Source organism: Chiloscyllium plagiosum, unplaced genomic scaffold, assembly GCF_037043375.1.
Source record: "Chiloscyllium plagiosum isolate Xiang-an unplaced genomic scaffold, Cpla_swu_hap1 HiC_scaffold_6, whole genome shotgun sequence".
NCBI lineage: Eukaryota > Metazoa > Chordata > Chondrichthyes > Orectolobiformes > Hemiscylliidae > Chiloscyllium > Chiloscyllium plagiosum.
Window position 1 is genome coordinate 126,953,440 of NW_028270144.1, and position 23,127 is coordinate 126,976,566.

At 45.4% G+C, this 23,127-nt stretch overlaps 1 protein-coding gene across 2 annotated transcripts in view; it reads right to left on the reverse strand.

Moving 5' to 3' along the window:
* Window positions 1-23,127, reverse strand: part of LOC122551082 (beta-arrestin-1) — a 137,565-nt gene that overhangs the window by 45,457 nt on the left and 68,981 nt on the right. For both annotated transcript variants that reach the window (XM_087988441.1, XM_087988440.1), the window contains exons 2-3: window positions 17,636-17,666; window positions 8,104-8,164 (exon numbers count right to left, since the gene is read on the reverse strand). In XM_087988441.1, the coding sequence (XP_087844567.1) occupies window positions 8,104-8,164; window positions 17,636-17,666 (92 nt within the window). The remainder of the gene's footprint in view (window positions 1-8,103; window positions 8,165-17,635; window positions 17,667-23,127) is intronic.

The following is a 23,127-nucleotide window of genomic DNA, read 5'->3' on the forward strand; positions in this document are numbered from 1 at the left end:
CCGGCCATTCAGCCCATGGAGTCCATACCAATCTTCCAAACAGCATCCCACCCAAACCTATACCCTTATCCTATCCCTATAATCCTGCATTTCCCATAGATAACCCACCTAGCTTGGGTTATGTTATTAAGAAGTCAAAAGTCTGGTGTCTCTTTGAAAGTCAAATGCTACAATGTCTTCAAGAAAAACATGTCTGAAATGATGGTCAGACAGGGGTGAGAGTGTCAGAGACTCCAGTACAGTCCTGTCAAAAGATATATGGTTGCTGGAAAAGCTCAGCAGGTCTGGCAGCATCTGTGAAGAGAAATCAGAGTTAATGTTTCGGGTCTAGGGACCATTCCTTGTAGGGCCAAAGGGCCTGTTTCCACGCTAAGAAAGATAAACAAACAGCAAAGTTCACAGCTGACCTTGGAGAAACCTCTGATTCAGTATGTGGACGTACCTATTAGAGAAGGTGCAAAACTTGACCTACTCTTGGGAAATAAGGTAGGGCAGGTGACTGAGGTGTCAGTGGGAGAGCAGAGACCATAATTCTATTAGATTTAAAATAGTGATGGAGAAGGATAGACCAGATCTAAAAGTTGAAGTTCTAAATTGGAGAAAGGCCAATTTTGATGGGATTAGGCAAGAACTTTTGAAAGCTGATTGGGGGCAGATGTTCACAGTTAAATGGACGGCTGGAAAATGGGAAGCCTTCAGAAATGAGATAACGAGAATTCAGAGAAAGTATATTCCTGTCAGGGTGAAAGGGAAGGCTGGTAGGTAAAGGGAATGCTGGATGACTAAAGAAATTGAGGGTTTGATTAAGAAAAGGAAGGAAGCATATGTAAGGTATAGACAGGATAGATTGAATCCTTAGAAGAGTATAAAGGCAGTAGGAGTATACTTAAGAGTGAAATCAGGAGGGCAAAACGGGGACATGAGATAGCTTTGGCAAATAGAGTTAAGGAGAATCCAAAGAGTTTTTAAAAAATACATTAAGGACAAAAGGGTAACTAAGGAGGAAATAGGGCCCTTCAAAGATCAGCAAGGCGGCCTTTGTGCGGAGCCGCAGAAAATGGGGGAGATACTAAACGAGTAATTTGCATCAGCAGAAAAGGATATGGAAGATATTGATGATGGTGACATCTTGCAAAATGCCCAAATTATAGAGGAGGAAGTGCTGGATGTCTTGAAATGCATACAGGTGGATAAATCCCCAGGACCTGATCAGGTGTACCCTAGAACTCTGTGGGAAGCTAGAGAAGTGATTGCTGGGCCTCTTGCTGAGATATTTGTGTCATTGATAGTCACAGGAGAGGTACCGGAAGACTGGAGGTTGGCTAACGTGGTGCCACTGTTTAGGAAGGGCGGTAAAGACAAGCAGGGAACTATAGGTCAGTGAGCCTGATGTCGGTGGTGGGCAAGTTGTCAGAGGGAACCCTGAGGGACAGGATGTACATGTATTTGGAAAGGCAAGGACTGATTAGGGACAGTCAACATGGCTTTGTGTGTGGGAAATCATGTCTCACAAACTTGATTTAGTTTTTTGAGGAAGTAACAAAGAGGATTGATGAGGACAGAGTGGTAGATGTGGACTTCAGTAAGGCGTTCGACAAGGTTCCCCATGGGAGATTGATTAGCAAGGTTGGATCTCACGGAATACAGGAAGAACTAGCCATTTGGATACAGAACTGGCTCAAAGGTTGAAGACAGAGGGTGGTGGTGGAGGGTTGTTTTTCAGACTGGAGGCCTGTGACCAGTGGAGTGCCACAAGGATCGGTGCTGGGCCCTCTACTTTTTGTCATTTACATAAATGATTTGGATGTGAGCATAAGAGGTACAGTTAGTAAGTTTGCAGATGATGTCAAAATTGGAGGTGTAGTGGACAGCGAAGAGGGTAACCTCAGATTATAACAGGATCTGGACCAGATGGGCCAATGGGCTGAGAAGTGGCAGATGGAGTTTAATTCAGATAAATGCGAGGTGCTGCATTTTGGGAAAGCAAATCTTAGCAGGACTTATACACTTAATGGTAAGGTCCTAGGGAGTGTTGCTGAACAAAGAGACCTTGGAGTGCAGGTTCATAGCTCCTTGAACGTGGAGTCGCAGGTAGATAGGATAGTGAAGAAGGCGTTTGGTATGCTTTCCTTTATTGGTCAGAATATTGTGTACAGGAGTTGGGAGGTCATGTTGAGGCAGTACAGGACATTTGGGTTAGGCCACTGTTGGAATATTGCATGCAATTCTGGTCTCCTTCCTATTGGAAAGATGTTGTGAAACTTGACAGGGTTCAGAAAAGATTTACAAGGATGTTGCCAGGATTGGAGGATCTGAGCTACAGGGAGAGGCTGAACAAGCTGGGGCTGTTTTCCCTGGAGCGTCGGAGGCTGAGGGGTGACCTTATAGAGGTTTACAAAATCATGAGGGGCATGGATAGGGTACAGGTTTAGCGTGAGAGGGGAAAGATATAAAAGAGACCTAAGGGGCAACTTTTTCACGCAGAGGGTGGTACGTGTATGGAATGAGCTGCCAGAGGAAGTGGTGGAGGCTGGTACAATTGCAACATTTAAGAGGCATCTGGATGGATATATGAATCGGAAGAGTTTGGAGGGATATGGGCCGGGTGCTGGCGGGTGGGACTAGATTGGGTTGGAATATCTGGTCAGCATGGACGGGTTGGACCGAAAGGTCTGTTTCCATGCTGTACATCTCTATGACTCTATGACTCTGTATGGGGCAACCCATAACAGGGGAGTTGCTAAGTGGCTAGTTTTAACTTGTAAACTTACTGTTTATTTATAAATCTACAATAGTGATAGAATGGGTTCTTTTGATTATCTGTTTTTATTGAGATCTGTCTCTTAAATAAACTTTGAAAATATAAAACATACATACGAGTTAGCCTGGAGCAGTGTTTTTAGAATATAGGACATAGAACATAGAACAATGCAGCACAGAACAGGCCCTTCGGCCCTAGATGTTGCACCAACCTGTGAACTAATCTCAGCCCATCACCCTACATTATCCCATCATCATCCATGTGCTTATCTAAGGATTGTTTAAATCTCCCTAATGTGGCTGAGTTAACTACATTAGCAGGTAGGGCATTCCACGCCCTTACCACTCTCTGAGTAAAGAACCTGCCTCTGACATCTGTCTTAAATCTATCACCCCTCAATTTGTAGTTATGCCCTCTCATACAAGCTGACATCATCATCCTAGGAAAAACACTTTCACTGTCTACTCTATCTAATCCTCTGATCATCTTGTGTGTCTCTATCAAATCCCCTCTTAGCCTTCTTCTTGCCAATGAGAACAGACTCAAGTCTCTCAGCCCTTCCTTAGACAGTAGTTAGACTGCGCTATTTTCTGGGTCTGCAGGTTGTTAAGAGTCAAAGATGGCCTTTAGTAGAATGATATGCTCTTCCTGTTGGATGTGGAAGTTTAGGGAGAGTTTCCATGTTACTGATGATTATGTCTACAGGAAGTGTGCTTGGTTGCGAATCCTATCAGATTGCATGGATTGGTTGGAGCGGCAGTTAGAGGTGATGAGGAATTTACAGGAGCCGGGGGTGTGATGGATGGCAGTTTCAGGGAGGGAGATACAGTCAGGTAGATGGGTGACCTCCAGGAAAGGTAGGAGGGGGAGGCAGGTAGTGCAGGAGTTTCCCGTGGCTATCCCCATCTCAAACAAATATGCCGTTCTGGAAAATGGGGGTGATGGACTCTCAGGGGAATGTAGCACTACAGCCAGGTTTCTGGTATGGAGACTGGCTCGAATGTAATGAGGGGGTACGTCGGCTTCCAAGCAATCGATTGTGATAGGGGACTTTCTAGTCAGAGGCACAGACAGACATTTCTGCAGCTGACAACGAGAAATTAGAATGGTGTGTTGCCTCCCTGGTGCCAGAATCAAGGATATCTCAGAGAGGTTGCAGAATATTCCAATCGTGAGAGGGACCAGCAAGAGGTTGTTGTACACATTGGATATATTCTGAGGAGAGAACATAGGAAGTTAGGGACGAACTTAAAAAGGAGGTCCTTGACGGTAGTAATATCTGGATTACTCCCTGCGCCACAAGCTAGTGAGGGTCGGAATAGCAGGATAGAGCAGGTGAATGTGTAGTTGAGGAGAAGGTACTATGGACAATTTAGTATGGTCAATCCACCCTAACCTGCACATCTTTGGACTGTGAGTGGAAACTGGAACAAATCCACGCAGACACAGGGAGAATGTGCAAACCCTACACAGGCAGTCACCTGACGGTGGAATTGAACCTGGGTCCCAGATGCTGTGAATGCTAACCACTGAGCCACCATGCCACCCAGTCATAGCTGATCTGAATGTAGCCTCAACTCTAATTTTTCTTCCTACCCATGATAACTGTTAGCTCCCTTGTTAGTTAAGACTCTATCGAACTCTGTATTAAAAATATTCACCAACTCTGCCACCCTCTCAGGTAAGAAGACTGGTATGCCCCGATAGAAAGAAGCTCTCCTCATCTCAGTTATAATGAGAAAACCCTAATTTTTAAACGGTGCCTCCTAGTTCTTGTCTTTCCCAAGAGGGGAATGACTCCTGCTAAGTCCACTCAGGATCTTAAGTGTTTCAATAAGACTACCCCTCCTATTTCGCTCAACTCCAATGGATACAGACCCAGTCTGTCTAACCTTTCTTCTTAAAGGAACCACTCCCACCATCCTAAGTATTAATCAAGTGAACCCTCTCTGAACTGCATCAAATACATCTACATCTTATCAAAATGGTGGCTGTGTGAGGATTCTTACCCGGGGCTCATCCACTCCCATCTGCTTTCTTTCTTCTTTTTACTTCTGTCCCTTCTCTTTCATTTTTTTTTTCTTTTGTTTTCCTTTATCTTAGGAGGGTTCATTGATGGCCTCGGTGCGGGAGCAAGAGCGTGCCACTTGTGGAGTGGCAGCAGCCTTCTGACAATTGGAGGTGGTGGCAGCAGTAAGGACAGCCTCTGGGCATTTGGGGCCAGCAGCAGCAGCAACAAAGCTCCTCCAGGGATCAGGGGTGGCAGCAGCAATGGATGCTTCAAGATGGCGGCACTGCCAAGGCAACATCTGCAGCCAGTGCAGGGACTCCTGGCCTAGCAGTGGAGCCAGGGAGCCTTGGCTACAACAGGCCAAGTGCAGGGACTCCTGGCTTGGCAGTGGAGCCAGGGGGTCGGTTACAGTAGGCCTGGAGTGGGGACTCCTGGCCCAGCAGTAGAGCCTTGTTTACAATAGGCCCAGTAGAGTCTTGTTTACAATAGGCCCAGAGGGGGGACTTCTGGCCTGGCAGTGGAGACAGGGACTCCTGGTCATGGTCAAGGTAAGCCCCGGAGTTAGCCTCCGTTGATGGATTTGGCAGTGAGGTGGTGGAGAACTCTCTTTCAAGTATATTTTATTTTATTCTTAAAACATTCAAAATGGTGCTGGATTGTGGCGACACTGGAAGCTTTTCCTGTATTATTCACTGTAAAATGCAAGTGACAATAAGAAAACATTCAACTGTCTTTTTAAACACAGAGATCAGCCTGTCACACTGTGTTCCACTCCCACTCCACCAAGGACATGCAGGTCCTTGGACTCCTCCATCGCCAGACCATAGTAACACAACGGTTGGAGGAAGAACGCCTCATCTTCCGCCTAGGAACCCTCCAACCACAAGGGATGAACTCGGATTTCACCAGTTTCCTCATTCCCCCTCCCCCCACCTTGTTTCAGTCAAATCCCTCGAACTCAGCACCGCCTTCCTAACCTGCAATCTTCTTCCTGACCTCTCCGCCCCCACCCCCACTCCGGCCTATCACCCTCACCTTGACTTCCTTCCACCTATTGCATTTCCAACGCCCCTCCCCCAAGTCCCTCCTCCCTACCTTTTATCTTAGCCTGCTGGACACACTTTCCTCATTCCTGAAGAAGGGCTCATGCCTGAAACATCGATTCTCCTGCTCCTTGGATGCTGCCTGACCTGCTGCGCTTTTCCAGCAACACATTTTCAGCTCTGATCTCCAGCATCTGCAGTCCTCACTTTCTCCTGTTCCACTATATAGCCTCATCCAAGCTCTATCCAACTGTAACAAAGTATCCATTCTTTCATACTCCATTTCCTTTGCAGTAGACAACATTCCATAATCACTTGCTGTATTTGCAGACTAACTTTTTGTGATTCATGTATTGGGACTCCCAGAACCCTCTGTACTTCCAGGTTTTGCAGTCTCTCTCTATTGAAATAACGTGTTGCTTTAGCATGGAGATGATGGTGTAGTGGTAATGTCACTGGGATAGTAATCCAGAATCCCAGGTTCGTGTCTTAAGGCTATGGGTTCAAGTCCCAGTATAGCAGATAGTAGAATTTGAATTCAGTCAGTAAATTGGAATGGGAAATCTAGTCTCAGGAATGACAGTTATGAAACAATTATTGATTGGGGGTGGCACGATGGTTCAGTGGTTAGCACTGCTGCCTCACAGCACCAGGGTCCCAGGTTCAATTCCAGCCTCGGGTGACTGTCTGCGTGAAGTTTGCATGTCTGTGTGAGTTTCCTCCCACAATCCAAAGATGTACAGGTCAGGTGAATTGGCCATGTTAAATTGCCCATACTGTTAGGTGCATTAGTCAGAGGGAAATGGGTCTGGGTGGGTTACTCTTCGGAGGGTCGGTGTGAACTGGTTGGGCCAAAGGGCCTGTTTCCACACTGTGGGAAATCTAATCTAATCTAATCTTCCTACCAAAGTGGACAAGTTCACACTTTCCCACAATAAACTCCATCTGCCAAACTTGTAGTCAGTCACTTAACTTGTTTATACCCCCTTGGAGACACCCTAAACAATAAAACAGGAAGCAGGAGCAGGAGAACGCCATTCAATACAATCATAGCTGATCCTCTATCTCAATTCCTACTTCCCACAGCCTCACTGATCACAAATTAATTTCTGACCCATCTTTTTATTACCAGCAAATGTAGCTGCTATGCATTCAGACAGTGGGTTCACTGGAGTTAAAGCTGTGAAGGAAATTCGTATGTATGTCAGAATTAAGTCAGCTAAACTAAAATCTCAAAGGAAACTGAGAGCCAAGACAACTCGCATTAAGGAACCAAGAAACGATGTCAGAAGTCCCTGGGATCTGTTGTCCAACATGACTAGATCTCGTATAGTGTGCCAAGCCTTGTCAAGTGAAACGGTTTCATTTTGTTCCCCATCACCAAACCACCGGTGGTAGTTTTTATCATCTGTTAATCACCACAGGCAAATAGCTTGTGTATCCAATTCAATAATTTACGTGAAAAGCCTGTAAAGGCAATGCAAATGATTAAAGGTGACGGAGAGGTCAGGAGGCAGGGGAACAAGTGGATTGTTAAATACTAACCTTTATTATCCAATAAACCCTGTTAGTTTGCATTCTAAATCAGTGATTGTCAGTTTTGTCAATAATGTTAGATCACTAGTTTAACGTCGAAATTCCTCTCGGGTCTCAGATTCAACAATAACTTGAAGAAGCAACTAGATAAATACTTGAAGCAGTACATATTGTAGTAAAATTTGGAAACATTGGAATAGTATTTAGATGCACACTTGCAATAGCAAGGCATACAAGAAAGATTCTGGGTCAAGTGCTGGAAAATAGAGTTTTAATTGTTAGATGGTCATTTTTGACTTGCACAGGCTTGATGGGCTGATGGGTCTTTTTTCTATGGTATAGATTCTCAATCTAACTGGATGGCTTTCAAAGAAACAACAGAGACTTGTTGGACTGAGTGGCCTCCACCTTTGTTGTGCTGATTTATGACTCTGAGTAGAACTCCTGCACTTTGCAACAGTGGCCACAGGATCCTACATCCAAAATGAGGGAGTGGGAGGTGGTTTGTTTGCATGGCCTCACGTAATCTCTCATCCAATAGATGGTTCAGCTGATACTGCTGATAACCGCCTTGGCATCTGGTTAGGTGCCTCATGTCCTGGGATGGAACCTGAACCCACATCCTTCTGACTCAAAAGGGACTGCATTCCTGTCCAGACCAAAGCAGACACTGGGTGATGAGGCCAGCACTAGAAGCCAGTCCCACAGACTATCCTGTCAGTTGCGTGCATGTGTTGTATTGGTGCACTCACCGACAGGCTCCACAAAGTCTACGTGGTCCACAAAGTCCCTCTTCCCAAGGTAGACGGTAAGCTGTAAAGTGGTAAAAGAAGCAAGGAATTATATTTCCCTGGTTTCACAGAACTGGCGTATTGCTGAAGGCAGTGATGCACTTTCAAAGCTAAGAGTCCCAGCGATGTGTGGATTGTCTCAAATACCACATCCCTTTGGCTGTTCATGACAGGCAGAGCTCTGGCTGCACCCAACCGGCCTGTGCTTGCAAAAACTCAAGAACATAATTTCTAATGCTGCTTGTATGAAGTGACAGAACTTGCTGAATAACCCCAAGTGTGCAAAGAATTACAACAACAACCAATTTAAGGTTGTTACTTAGGTTCAAAATAAAATTCCCACTTGACAGCAGCCTCATACACTCATAAGCATGGAGCTGCCCACTGCAGGATAAGGGAATGTGAGAAGGATTTCGAAGGATGAGAGGTGATCTCATTGAAAGGTGTAGGATTCTTAAGGACAAACGCTGAGAGGATGTTTCCCCTCATGGGAGGGTCTAGGACCAGAGGGCACAGTCTCAGAATAAAGGGGCACTAGTTTCAGACTGAGATGGGGAGGAATTTCTTCTCTCAGATGGTTGAGAGTCTTTGGAACTCCTTGTCACAGAGAGCTGTGGGGGCAGAGTCCTTGTGTATATCTGAGGCTGAGATAGATTCTCAATCAGTCAGGATAGCAAGGGTTACAGGGAAAGGGCAGGAAAGTGGCCATGGGGAATGTCAGAGAAATCATGATTCTATTGAAGGGTCAAAGGACTGAATGGCCTCCTCCTGTTCCTATTTCTTACAGTCTTGTGGTCCAGGCATTGGATCATTATTGAATGAAACAAAAACCTCGGGGGAGGTGGGCAATAATTTCTGAGTGCATTCTCCATGGCAATGTCTCCAACTCAACATGGCAAAAATTTGACACCTTTTTGTCCTAAATTGTTGCTCCCTCTGAAATTTGGCATTCTTGCATGGGTCCTGATGTGCGCAAGATGAAAAACTTTGACAGTACATTTCCTTTGTCAGCAATACTCACAATGATATTCAATGCAATAATTATATAGAATTACATAGCTTATATATCATAGCACAAGGCCATTTGGCCCAAATAATCTGTGCAAGTGTTTATACTCCACATGAGCCCCCATGGACCAATCTTCATCTCGCCTTACCAGCACAGCCTTCTCTCCTTACACGTGCGCATCAAGTTTTCCCCAAAAACCACATCTACCTTATTCACCTCAATCACTCTCTGAGGTAGTGGGTTCCAAATTCACAGCACTCTCTTGATCAAAAGGGTTCGCATGATCTCTTGTAAGGTACTCTTCTACATTCACAGTTCCCCTCGTGGTAGTCTCACTTCTTCTTTGTTCCCATGGGCATTGCTGACTGGGCCCAGCATTTATTGCCTGTCCCTAGTTACCCCTCAAGAAGGTGGTGCTGAGCTGCCTTCTTGAACCGTTGCAGTCCATGTGCTGAGGAGGCTTGTTCTCAACCTCTCCCTTCTCAAACCTTTTTAACAACCTCTGTCATCATTCACCTTTCTTTCCTCTAGAGAAGACAGCCCCAGCTGCTTAGCCTTTCAGTTAAATAAGCAGGGAATAAAATGGCACAAGCTGCATTTGGTGTGAAATTAGTTGGACTCCTGTAGCACTGCTCAGAATCCTGAGAGGCCTGGATAGAGTGGACGTGGAGAAGATGTTTCCAACAGGAGGAGAGACTAGGACCCGAGGGCACAGCCTCAGAGTGAAGGGACCATCCTTTAGAACTCAAATGAGGAGGCATTTCTTCAGCCAGAGGCTGTGTTATACATTGCAATAGAAGGCTGTGGAGGCCAAGTCATTGAATGTATTTAAGTCAGAGTGCAATGGATGTTGAGATACTGAGTAAATGTAAGGAGATAGATAGATTTTTATTGAGTGATGGGCTAAAAGGGTTATGGAGAATAGGCAGGAAAGTGGAGTAGAGGCCAAGAAGAGATCAGCCATGATCGTATTGAATGGTGGAAAGTCCAGAACCAGGGGGTCACAGTGTAAGGCTATAGGCTCAGGCATTCAGGACTGTAATGAGGAGACATTTCTTCACCCAGAGAAGCCTAGGGAATTCTCTGCCACAGAAAAAGCAGTTGAGGCTAAAACAAAGAATGTTTTCAAGAAGTTAGATACATAGGGTGGCATGGTGTCTCAGTGGTTAGCACTGCTGCCTCACAGCGTCAGGGACCCGGGTTCAATTCCAGCCTCGGGCAACTGTCGGTGTGGAATTTACATAGTCTGCATGGGTTTCCTCTGGGTGCTCCAGTCCAAAAGTGTATTTTTATTTACCCTGTCTTTCACTGTTAGTCTCATGAAGACTTCAATCAGATTACCCCTTAACCTTCTAAATTCTAGAGAAAACAGGCCCATCTCTGAATGCCCTCGAACTGAGTGGACTTCAGTTCGAGGTTACGGAAGGTTACAGAGATAGGGTAAGGGGGTGGGTCTAGGTGGGACACTCTTCAGAGGACGCAATGGGCTGAATGGCCTGCTTTCACGCTGTGGTGATTCTACGATATAGTTCTTAGGGATCAATGGATATGGGGAGAAACCAGGAGCAGGGGATTGAGTTGGATGGTCCACCATCATCATATTGAATGGTGGAGCAGCCTCGATGGGCCGAATAGTCTTCTCTTGCTCCTATTTACTAACCTTCCAAGTTTCTCTCTGTCCTGAAAGGATGATCCCTAATTTTGAAACAGTGCCCATCATTCCAGACTGACTCACAAATAGAAACATCTTCACAGAATCACAGAATGGTTACAGTGAAGAAGGAGGCCACTCAGCCCAGCGTACCTGCAACAGTTCTCTCATCTATTTCACAAATTCTTTCCACATCCGCATTGTCAGGAGCATTCAGGATCTCATAAATTTCAATCCAGTCACACCTCACCTTTCTGAACTCCAGTGAAAGCAAACCCAGTCTGTCCAACACACAACCTCCTCTATATGCTTTACTGTGCCCCCTTGGAACCTCACCCACTCCAGTAAATTCTGCTGATCAAGCCCATTCCTCTCCGCCTAGTTTTGGGTTGGTTTCAAATGGAATTACATTTACAAATTGGCAGAAAGATAATAAATTTAATTTGTTTCCTCTCAAACCCTTTGTGAACAGGAAATGCTTGAATAACAAATCTTAGTGGTGCACTGGTAGAGACAGTGTGCAGTTGGCTGGGGTCTCACTGAGGTTCAGTGCAATTGAAATACTTGCTGAACTACTTTATAGTTAACTCTCCCGAGATAAAGGCCAACATCGTGCCAGTCTATTTGACTGCTTCCCAGACAGTGCAGCGGCGTTGAGAACTGTCTATACATAGAACTCTTGAGTTCTTCAACCTTCACAATTTAGTTCCATCTCTCTTTGAATGTTCATTTCCCACTGTGACTCCCAGCACCCTCCAAAATTAGTCATGTCCTCAGTGAGATGTTTCATGCCAAAGGGAGCTTTGGGCAGCTTTGTTGGTATCAAATTCAAATCACAACAGAAAGGAGGGATTGTTTGTACACTTAACCCAGCGCTGTCCCTGTCCTGGGAACTTTTGATGGGGACAGTGTATAGGGAGCTTTGTTCTGTATCTAACCCCATGCTGTCCCTGCCCTGGGAGTGTTTGATACTAAGTAATAAAACAGGGAAATGTTCTATTATAAATTAATGCACCAGTTATGAGGGGCACAAAACAATCACCCTCCAAGCCTTGGATAATAATAATCTAAGAGAAGGTGCGCTGTAAATAACCACTGGGTCAGAAGAATCTGGTTTTACATTGCACTCCATAGACTTGCCACAAGTGAGTCTGACATGCCAGTGCAGTTGCTGCGTGGTCAGAGATGCTGACACCACAACCAGAGCTAGTAAAGCTCCACGTGCGCTCTTGGGTGAATACCCTGTGAGGTTTGCATGGGCAGTACTGGAAGAAAATTAAAGGCATGCTCCCTGGAATCCTGTGCAAGCAGCAATGTACTTCATTAACAGAGCAGATCTCATTATTATTATTTAGATTTTACTTGTGAGAAGTTGCTGTGAGCAAATTGGCAGCTGCAATTGACAGATTGCATCAGTGACGCCTGTAATAAAAGGCGTTTGTGACATATATAAATTTCTGACTTATTATTTGGATTTCAAATTAGGGTGATGGTTACTTTTGTGAAACATTTAAAATGAAACAAGGTCAGAACATTCTTCCAGAGCTACGACCTAATCCAGTGAGGAGGTGACTGTAAATCACCTGGAATGTTAATGAAAGATTATCGATACTGTGTTGTTTACAACAGAGGAAGAATTAATACTGAAAGGCATTAGCTTGCTTTTGGTTTAGAATAATCAAGGATTGATTTGAGCTCAGCAAAGCCCACAGACTGAAAGTTTTAGGGAAGTTTTTGGAGGAGACTTGACTGAGATCAGAAGCAAACATAGTTTCTCAGAAAAGAATTTCAGACAGTTTAGGGCAAGATCAGGTCGAAAGGTTTAGCTTGTGAAACATCCTGACCAGAAGTGTTTGGTTAGAAATTGGCAGGTGATTAAAAAACTGAGAAAGTCTAAGCTTTCAGTTTGGTGACTGTACATGCAAGATGATTTCACAGTTCACAGGACAGGACTGGAAAAAAGCAGTTGAGTTGAACCCAAAGATTTGACAGAGCAGGATAATGTTTTTGGATTTGAGTCATGTAAAGTGATGCTCATGGGGCATAGATATAGTTGGGAGTCTTTTAAACTGTATTGTATAAAAATTCTTCTCAACATGTTCAGTGATGTTACTACACATCTTTCCAGCATGTGGAACTTGAACCCGGGATGTCTTGATATATTACAATTTTCTTTTCTTTCTGGAATGGCAGGACTACCTTACGCTGAAAGACTGGAGCGACTGGGCTTGTATACCCTTGAGGTTAGAAGACTGAGAGGGGATCTGATTGAGACATGTAAGATTATTAAAGGATTGGACACTCTGGAGGCAGGAAACATGTTTCCGCTGATGGGTGAGTGCCAAACCAGAGGACACAGCTTAAAAATACAGGGTAGACCATTTAGGACAGAGATGAGGAAAAACTTCTTCACTCAGAGTGGTGGCTGTGTGGAATGCTCTGCCCCAGAGGGCAGTGGAGGCCCAGTCTCTGGATTCATTTAAGAAAGAGTTGGATAGAGCTCTCAAGGATAGTGGAATCAAGGGTTATGGAGATAAGGCAGGAACAGGATACTGATTAAGGATGATCAGCCATGATCATATTGAATGGTGGTGCAGGCTCGAAGGGCAGAATGGCCTACGCCTGCACCTATTGCCTATTGTCTTCTTTTGTGTTATAAACTTTTGTTTTATTGTCAAAGACAATCTACTGTGTGAGTTTACATGTCAGTGAGCAACTGTATGTTAAATTAACTCAAATATATGAGCTATCAGTCAGATTTTATTCTGGACCCTGACCTGTCCAGTAGTTACATCCTAACATTACATCAAACATTCTTTATTACCTTTCATGTGTGTTTGACCCTTAACTGTCCTCGAAATGGCCTGGGAATCCACTCAGCTCAAGGGCTTTCAGAGATGGGCCTGTTTTCTCTAGAATTCATGAGACTAACCGTGAAACACAGGGTAGATAAAGATAGATAACTTATTTGGGGATTCTAGAACTAGGGGCATAGTCTGAGGATTAGTGCCAGACCATTCAGGAGAGATGTTAGGAAGCACTTGTACACACAAAGGGTGGGAGAGGTTTGGAACTCTCTTCCACAAATGGCAGGGAATGCTGGATCAGTTGCTCATTTTAATTGTGAGATTGATAAATTTGGTTAAGCAAGGGGTAGAATTAGTTCTACCATATCAAGTCTTTCTTTAACACGAATTGGCTCTAATGCGATTGGGTGAATAGAAGACGCTGTTTCTAAAGCATGAACTTTTAAAGTCTGTGTTGGCTAGAACGTGGTTGGATCACCAACACTTTAAGCGTTATCTGTATAGCATGGGGTCACACAAGAATGCAACTATCGTGTTCTGTAAGAACTGACTGTATATGCACTTAGGCCACAGATTAGCCATAATCTCACTGAATATGGAACAGACTTGAGGGGCTGAATAGCCTCCTCCTGTTCCTAAGTTCCAAAATGATAGCATTTCCAGTGACACTTACATCCCATCAAGGAGTAAAGAAAATGTAAGCTTTTTGAGATACAGTGAGATTGTGAAAGGTGCTATATGAACGCATTGGTTCGAATGGTAATTGAGTTGGATTTGTAATTGAAACTCAAGCTTTCTCCAAGGTCTCAATTAACACGTTTGGAGCTGTGTTTCACCGAGCTGTAAGATGACATATTATTGTGGTGTTCAGATTCCGACAGAACACTTGAAGATTCTTGCTAATGAAACACGATCTGGGAGTGTGAGATTCATTAGAATGAGGTTAGTGTGTGGGGAAATTATTTCCTTCATTGACTGACCTCGTATCTGTTCCAACCCGAGGCTGCACTGTCTCTCATTCCTCTGTGCTTGCGAATTTACCCTGGTCTCAATTTTAAAATTCTCATTGTCTTAACATCTCTCACTCTCTCCCGGTCTCTGCAACCAACCTCTCAACCCTCTGTGATCTCTGTACACGTCCATATTCCTGAACAATGTTAGGAAGATAGCAGACATTGACACTGACAACTGAGAGACAGTTGCTGATGGCTGTGAGCTCTGCTGATGGCTGAGAAGAGAGCCTAGAGAACACCAAAGTGAGCAGATCCTCCACCATCTTGTCTTTGCTGCAGTAAATAAGGCAGAGATACTGCCACACCAAAGTGGAGTTCTTGAATCTCACCCGGGGGCAATGTTTGACACAGAGTGAACTAACACTGCGCAAACCATGCTCTTACAAGATAGAAGGCTGTCACATAGGGATGTACAAGTTGCATGACCCCAGCTAATGGTAGGTACAATTGGACAAGGTAGATCCCGCAATAAAACCTGGCTCAATATATCAGCTGTCTAATTCTTTGCAGTTGATAGTGAGTCACTAAAATATGGTTACATGAGGCTGCAGATGTTCTTTAACATAAGAGTATAAATTTAATCCACAAATGAAAACAAAAGCCCATACAACAGTTAGAAAGATCTCAAAACAAACAGCAAGACAAAGTTCCAACCTGCACCCCAACATTAGCCTTTCACACAATCTCAATTCCAGAGAAATGTCATTCCTATCTCCACTCTTTACTGATCCCTCACAGTTTCTGTTCCATAGGCTGCAGAGCCAGTTTTCCAATTCCTCTCTGAGCTCACTTGCATGGACCTTTCACAATTCGGATGTCCTGAACTTTCTCAGTTCTCACAACGCGAAGACTCCTTTTCAAACTCTCTCAGCTTGGAAGCTCCACAAACCAGCAACACATTGGCGAAGGTGACCAGGCCCCTAACTATAAGATGGATCTCCTGCTAAGTGAACTGCTCCCCCTTCTGAACGGAGACTTCGAACATTCTATTCTGAAGACAAAACTAAATTAGTGGATTTGGGGTCCTTTGTAAACTCAGCTTTAGAAACATTTCATCCATTAACACCACAATCTCCCAGGCACTTGACTGCAGGCACAAGCTTTCTCAGAACTGATGTACTTATGTTACTGTTCCAAATGAATTTCCAACCTGTTTAAAAAGAATTACCTTCACAGAGTGGACTTGCACCCATATGTTTCTATTTTTAAAATCCAAATCGAGAAATATCACAGAATCCCGACAGTGTGGAAGCAGGCCATTCAGCCCATTGAGACCACACTGCCCCTCCGAAGAGCATCCCACCCAGACCCACCCTGCATTTACCATGGCTAACCCACCTAGCGTGCACATCCCTGGGCACTATGTGGCAATTTAGCCCGGCCAGTCGACCTAACCTGCACAGCTTTGGACTGTGGGAGGAAACTGGAGCACTGAGAGGAAACCCATGCAGAGAATGTATGAATACCACACAGTCGCCCGAGGGTGGAATCAAACCAGGGTCAATGGCACGGAGAGGTTGCAGTGTGAACCCACTGAGCTGTATCATCGAAGAAGTACATCACCATCTCGGAAGCATTTGCTCCCCAGCCCTGATTGCTCCTCGAAAATAGTAACATATTTGCTGAACTGCAGTTATTTCCTTCTTTTTATAAATTCCTGGTTATCACTCGCCGAACGTCTTTCAAATGTTAACAGATAAATTGCTGAGAGGTACAGTAGAACTGAGTCAGTTATAACTTGCATCACGTGTGTGGGGAGGGGTCAGTGTGGAGCAGGAGTAGGCCGGTCAGCCCATCGTGTCTGCTCTATCATTCAATGAGTTCATGGCTGATCTGATCATCCCCAACTCCACTTTCCCGCCTTTTCCCAATAAACCTTGGTTCTATTACTGATTAAAAATCTGTCCATCTCAGCCTTGAATCGACTGAATGACTCAGCATTAACAGTCTTCTGGGATAAAACATTGAACAGATTCCTCCTCATCTCTGTCTTGAATGTGTAACCCCGAAATTATTCTGAAATCATGCCCATTGGTCCTAGATTCTACCAGAAGGGGGAAAAAAAAAACACTCCACATCTACCCTGTCAAGTTCCCTAAGAATCTTGTATGTTTCAAAAAGCTCACCTCTCAATTCTTCCAAGTCCCAATGAGTACAGGTTCAATCTACTCAACCTCTTGTTAAGAGACAGCCCCTCCACACCTGAGATAAGCCTGGTGAACCTTTTCTGGATTGCCTCTACTGCCTGCATATTCTTTTAACTCTTCTTAGGTAACTATTAAGTCAGAACTTCCCAAGTTCTCCAACAGCTGGGGACTATGTTAGAAGGGTCACAAACACTAGAGAGATTTCCCATGAAACTTTCAGTGTGTCAGACAATCCCTATCGAATCAGCTACATCATCATTTCTCGACGGCTCAATGCGCATCCAAAATCTACAGTGCCAGAACAATTATCTGGTTCCTGAATTTCTAGATAAAAGCAAAAGCACTGCGGATGCTGTAAATCAGAAACAAAAACAGAAATTGCTGGAAAAGCTCAGCAGGTCTGGCATCATCTGGGGAGAGAAAACAGGGGTAATGTTTCAAGTCACAGTTTCGGAACACAGTTCTAAGGAAGGGTCACGTGACCCAAAATGTTAACTGTCATTTCTCTCCAGACTCTGCAGACTGCTGAGCTGTCCCTGAAATGTTTGTTTTTGTTATTGAATTTCTAGACCCTTACTCAAGGTAAGAGCTTTTTCTCATTGGACTAATGCATGGTTTACTTTCACTGCCCGAGACAAAGCAAATCCCTGTAAGGACAAAGAATGATGGCAACAAATCTACCAGCTGGCTCATACAACATGGTGAGCAGTGGTAAGTTCTACACACATCATTCTACACACATCATTCCCACACGATGTTCTAACACATACAATCTAAACTAATTCCATTTCTCTTCTCACACTGTACTGTAACCATGAGATAAAATATTTTCTTCCTGGTAAATCTGTAACATTAGGAGGTCTTACCTTTCCATTGGGGCTGGATTTCTTAAATACTCTGAAAGACAAAGAAAGAGAGAGAGAGATAATGGAATGGTTGTCAGTACACGTAAAGATCGCCAATATTTAAAAAAAAAAATATTTCACAGATTTCGTGTGCGCTGACTGGGCCAACATTTATTGCCTGTCCCTAGTTGCCCCTTGAGAAGGTGGGAGTGAGCTGCCTTCTTGAACCACTGCAGTCCATGGTGCTGTAGGTAGACCCGCAATATCTCTTAGGGAGCGAATTCCAGGATTTTGACCCAGTGACACTGAAGAAACGACAATATATTTCCAAGTCAGGATGGTGAGTGGCTTGGAGGGGAACTTGCAAATGGTGGCGTGCTCATGTATCTGCTGCCCTTGTCCTTCTAGATGGAAGTAGTCATGGGTTTGAAAGGGGTTGCCTAAAATTCACCATGTCTTGTAGTGCATTTTGTAGATGGTACACACTGCTGCTACTGAGCATCGGTGGTGGAGGAAGTGGTGTCTGTGGATGTGGTGTCTATCAAGCAGGGGCTGCTTTGTGCTGGATGGTGTTAAGCTTCTTGAGTGTTTGTTGGAGCTGCACCCATCCAGGCAAGTGGGGAGTATTCCATTATACACCTGAATTGTAGCTACATGGGAGAGTAATGTTTGTGATTACTGGAAGACATACAAGGGGAAAAAAAGGCAGTAAAATGAAAAGCCGTTGCACTGGTCATACTGGAGCTCCATTTTGAAATATAAAAAATGAGTCAGAGCCGTTTGTTAGAATCATTATATTTATTGTTTTTTTTCTTTCTGAACAAGGAAGTGAAGTTTATGTGGGATACAAGCCTCCTCCCACTTAAACTTTGTCATATTGTCACCTGATTTCTTCTCTCTCGCTTACCTGTGTAATATCCTTTCAAATGACTCTATTCATCAAAAAGCAAAGATGAGAGGAAAGACTGAGTTTCAAAATGAGTGGATATCTTCCTCAGAGCTTTGGAGCTGGGTCAAATGACCCTCAGGGCTGTTGTGCCATTTAACAGGATCACATCTTAGTGACCCTCAAATGAATGGGACAATGTGCATCGTAAATGGAACCCTCTGCCCAACTCCCCTCCCCCGACTTCCTGACCACACAAACATAACTCCCCTACACTTCCACTAGCTGACCAAAATTCACAACCTGGTTTAAACCCTGTCCCATCTCCCTCTCACGTACCCACTGCACAATGCCCCCCTAGTTTTAATCTGGAGGAGCAACCATAAGGAGCAACGTTCCTGAGCAAGATCCAACAGCAAGAGACCCCTGTGGAATAGGGAATGGGTAAGTCTCTAACACGTTTCTGAGTGACAACCCATGTCCATAGAATGGCTGGTTTTGATCTACCACAGTGAAAGTGATCCTGGATCAACAGGGTCACGCCAAACCAGGGTGTCTTTACAGCTGAGCTCCAGCACTGGGGCCTCAGTACTAACTGCTTCTGGAAAGTGTTAAAAATCACATAACACCAGGTTATAGTCCAACAGGTTTATTTGGCAGCACTAGTTTTCGGAGCGCTGCTCCTTAAGGCACAGACAACACTGCACATCACTAAGCAGTATCCCCCTCTATAGATTAAATGTTAGACTAATCACCTTAAATTCAGCAAATGTTGAGGCGATCATTTTGGCTACAAGATTTGCATTTGATGAAAAATTAGTATTCCCAATTCCTCCGCCTCCGCCGTATCTGCTCCCAGGAGGACCAGTTCCACCACAGAACACACCAGATGGCCTCCTTCTTTAGAGACCGCAATTTCCCTTCCCACGTGGTTAAACATGCCCTCCAACGCATCTCGTCCACATCCCGCACCTCCGCCCTCAGACCCTACCCCTCAAACCGTAACAAGGACAGAACGCCCCTGGTGCTCACCTTCCACCCTACCAACCTTCGCATAAACCAAATCATCCGCCGACATTTCCGCCACCTCCAAACAGACCCCACTACCAGGGATATATTTCCCTCCCCACCCCTTTCCGCCTTCCGCAAAGACCGTTTCCTCCGTGACTACCTGGTCAGGTCCACGCCCCCCTACAACCCACCCTCCCATCCTGGCACCTTCCCCTGCCACCGCAGGAATTGCAAAACCTGCGCCCACACCTCCTCCCTCACCTCCATCCAAGGCCCTAAAGGAGCCTTCCACATCCATCAAAGTTTTACCTGCACATCCACTAATATCATTTATTGTATCCGTTGCTCCCGATGCGGTCTCCTCTACATTGGGGAGACTGGATGCCTCCTAGCAGAGCGCTTTAGGGAACATCTCCGGGACAACCGCACCAATCAACCACACCGCCTGTGGCCCAACATTTCAACCCCCTCTCCCACTCTGCCAACGACATGGAGGTCCTGGGCCTCCTTCACCGCCACTCCCTCACCACCAGACGCCTGGAGGAAGAGCGCCTCATCTTCCACCTCGGAACACTTCAACCCCAGGGCATCAATGTGGACTTCAACAGTTTCCTCATTTCCCCTTCCCCCACCTCACCCCAGTTCCAAACTTCCAGCTCAGCACTGTCCCCATGACTTGTCCCACCTGCCTATCTTCTTTTCCACCTATCCACTCCACCCTCCTCCCTGACCTATCACCTTCAACCCCTCCCCCACTCACCTATTGTACTCTTTGCTACTTTCTCCCCACCCCCACCCTCCTCTCTCTTATCTCTCCACCCTTCAGGCTCACTGCCTTTATTCCTGATGAAGGGCATTTGCCTGAAACATCAATTTTCCTGCTCCTCGGACGCTGCCTGAACTGTTGTGCTTTTCCAGCACCACTCTAATCTAGACTCTGGCTTGCAGCATCTGCAGTTATTGATTTTACCTCCTTGAAAATTAAGGCCATAAGACATAGGAGCGGAAGTAAGGCCATTCGGCCCATCGAGGAGAAAGTGAGGTCTGCAGATGCTGGAGATCAAAGTTGAAACTTTATTGCTGGAACAGCACAGCAGGTCAGGCAGCATCCAGGGAACAGGAGATTCGACGTTTCGGGCACAGGCCCTTCTTCAGGAATGAGCAGAGAGTGTTCAGCCTCCATCCTACTCCGACCTATCACCCTCACCTTGACCTCTTTCCACCTATCACATTTCCAACTCCCCTCCTCCAAGTCCCTCCTCCCTACCTTTTATCTTCTCCTGCTGAACACTCTCTGCTCATTCCTGAAGAAGGGCCTGTGCCCGAAACGTCGAATCTCCTGTTCCCTGGATGCTGCCTGACCTGCTGTGCTGTTCCAGCAATAAAGTTTCAACATTCGGCCCATCGAGTCCACTCTGCCATTCAATCATGGCTGATGGGCATTTCAACTCCACTTACCTGCATTCTCCCCGTAGCCCTTAATTCCTTGTGACATCAAGAATTTATCAATTTCTGCCTTGAAGACATTTAGTGTCCCAGCCTCCACTGCACTCTGTGGCAATGAATTCCACAGGCCCATCACTCTCTGGCTGAAGAAATGTCTCCGCATTTCTGTTCTGAATTTACCCCCTCTAATTCTAAGGCTGTGTCCACGGGTCCTCGTCTCCTCACCTAACTGAAACAATTTCCTAGCGTCCACCCTCTCCAAGCCATGTATTTGTTGACCGACACCAAGTCTATCTGCAAACAGTCATGCCTGAGGAGAAACACAGCAGACTGCTTATTGCATGGCCCACTGTGCCCAGTTGAGGATCTTGATGTAAGGCAAGGGTGTTTGTGCTGAAAGTCACTCCGATCTCCTTGCTTCTGAAACCCCCAACCCTTACTCCCCTTGGTCACCTTTGCTTGTAATCCCCAAACACCCAAACAAGGGACATACCTTAGTCCTGGATCCATGGACACTCCAATGGATCTTTTAGTAGAAACCAGGGCCGCTACATTGTGGGGCCGGGGAGGGGTAAACAAATGGATGGGGGGAGTCAATTCTGGGGGGAGAGTGTACACGGGGCTGTAGGAGGGGGATTAAATGTATGGGTAGGATCAGTGATGGGGAAGAGATTGTACACAGAGTAGTGGGAATGGGATTAAATGGGTGCGTAGGGTCAGTGAAGGCGGGAGATTGTACATGGGGATCTAGAAGGGGGATTAAATGTGTGGGTAGGATCAGTGATGGGGGGATAGTGTACACGAGGTAGTGGGAATGGGATTAAACGGATGCGTAGGGTCAATGATGGGTGGAGATTGTACACGGCATAGTGGGAATGAGATTAAATGGGTGGGTAGGGTCAGTGATGGGGGAAGAGTATACATGGGGTAGTAGGAATGGAATTAAACGGGTGCGTAGGGTCAGTGATGGGTGGACATTCTACATGGGGCAGTGGGAGTGGATAAAATGGGGGGGGTAGAGTGATTGGGGGAGAGAGTACACAGGGCAGGGGGAGAAGCTGTGTGATGAGCAGCTCTCTATAAGAATTGCCGAGATAACTCTACAAATGGATGCAGGATAATTGCTTCATGACGATGCACTGGGAAATGCAAAGGTTTTATTGAGTGTGCCAGTTTCTTGTGCATTTGTGTGGTCAGCCAGACAGTATCCTGTAGAAATTGCTGTGTTGTATATTAGCAGGAATGTACAGGATGCTTGAACAGCATACTTACTTACATTTGCGGTGAATGATATAGATCCTGTCCTCCAAGCCTCCATCATTGAAGCCTCATTGTCTAAGTCACGGTGGGGGGGGGGGGGGGGGAGGTCCCAGCAGAAGAAGAAAGCTTTGTATTTGCATAGCACCTTTTATAACCTCAGGATCCCCAACATTGCTTTGCAGCTAATGTAGCATGTTCTGACAACATTGTCAAGTTGCAAATGTCGCAGGCGATTTGCACACAGCAGGGGTGTTCCTCTAAAAGGTAAGGTGATAAAAGGTAACGTCATCTTTCTCTAAGGTCCCGGAACCTTCAGGGGAATGACTCTTACTTTTTCTCCTAATTACCCTTTGGTATTCAAGGCAGACAAAGTGATTTCCTTCACATTGGGCAGATCAAAGCCAGACTGTGGGGTCACTTTGCGGAATAACGGGAACATAAGGACCAGGAGCAGGAGGAGGCCATTCAGCCCCTCGAGACTGCTCTGCCATTTAATGCGATCATGACTGATTTCAGCTCAGCCTCAACTTCACTTTCCTGCCTATTCAACCCTTTGCTAATTAAAAATCTCCACCAAATTATTCCGTGCCCTGGTGTCCACCACACTCTATGTCTAGTCAGTGCACAAGTGGGACCCTCAGAATCGAACCAGATCTAATTTTAATTCTTGCTCTACACTCCTACATTGTCATCTCTGTCCTTGGCCAGGCGTAGGTGTTTCAATGACGTAGGTCACAGGCTGCACATTCTGGGGAGATAGCACACCACTTGACTCCCATAAACCTGCCACCAATGACAAGGGAAAAATCAGGATGAAATACTCCCCACTTGCCCTGGATGGGTGCGGCTCCAACAACACTCAAGAAGCTCAACATCATCCAGAACAAAACTGCCCTCTTGTTTAGCATCC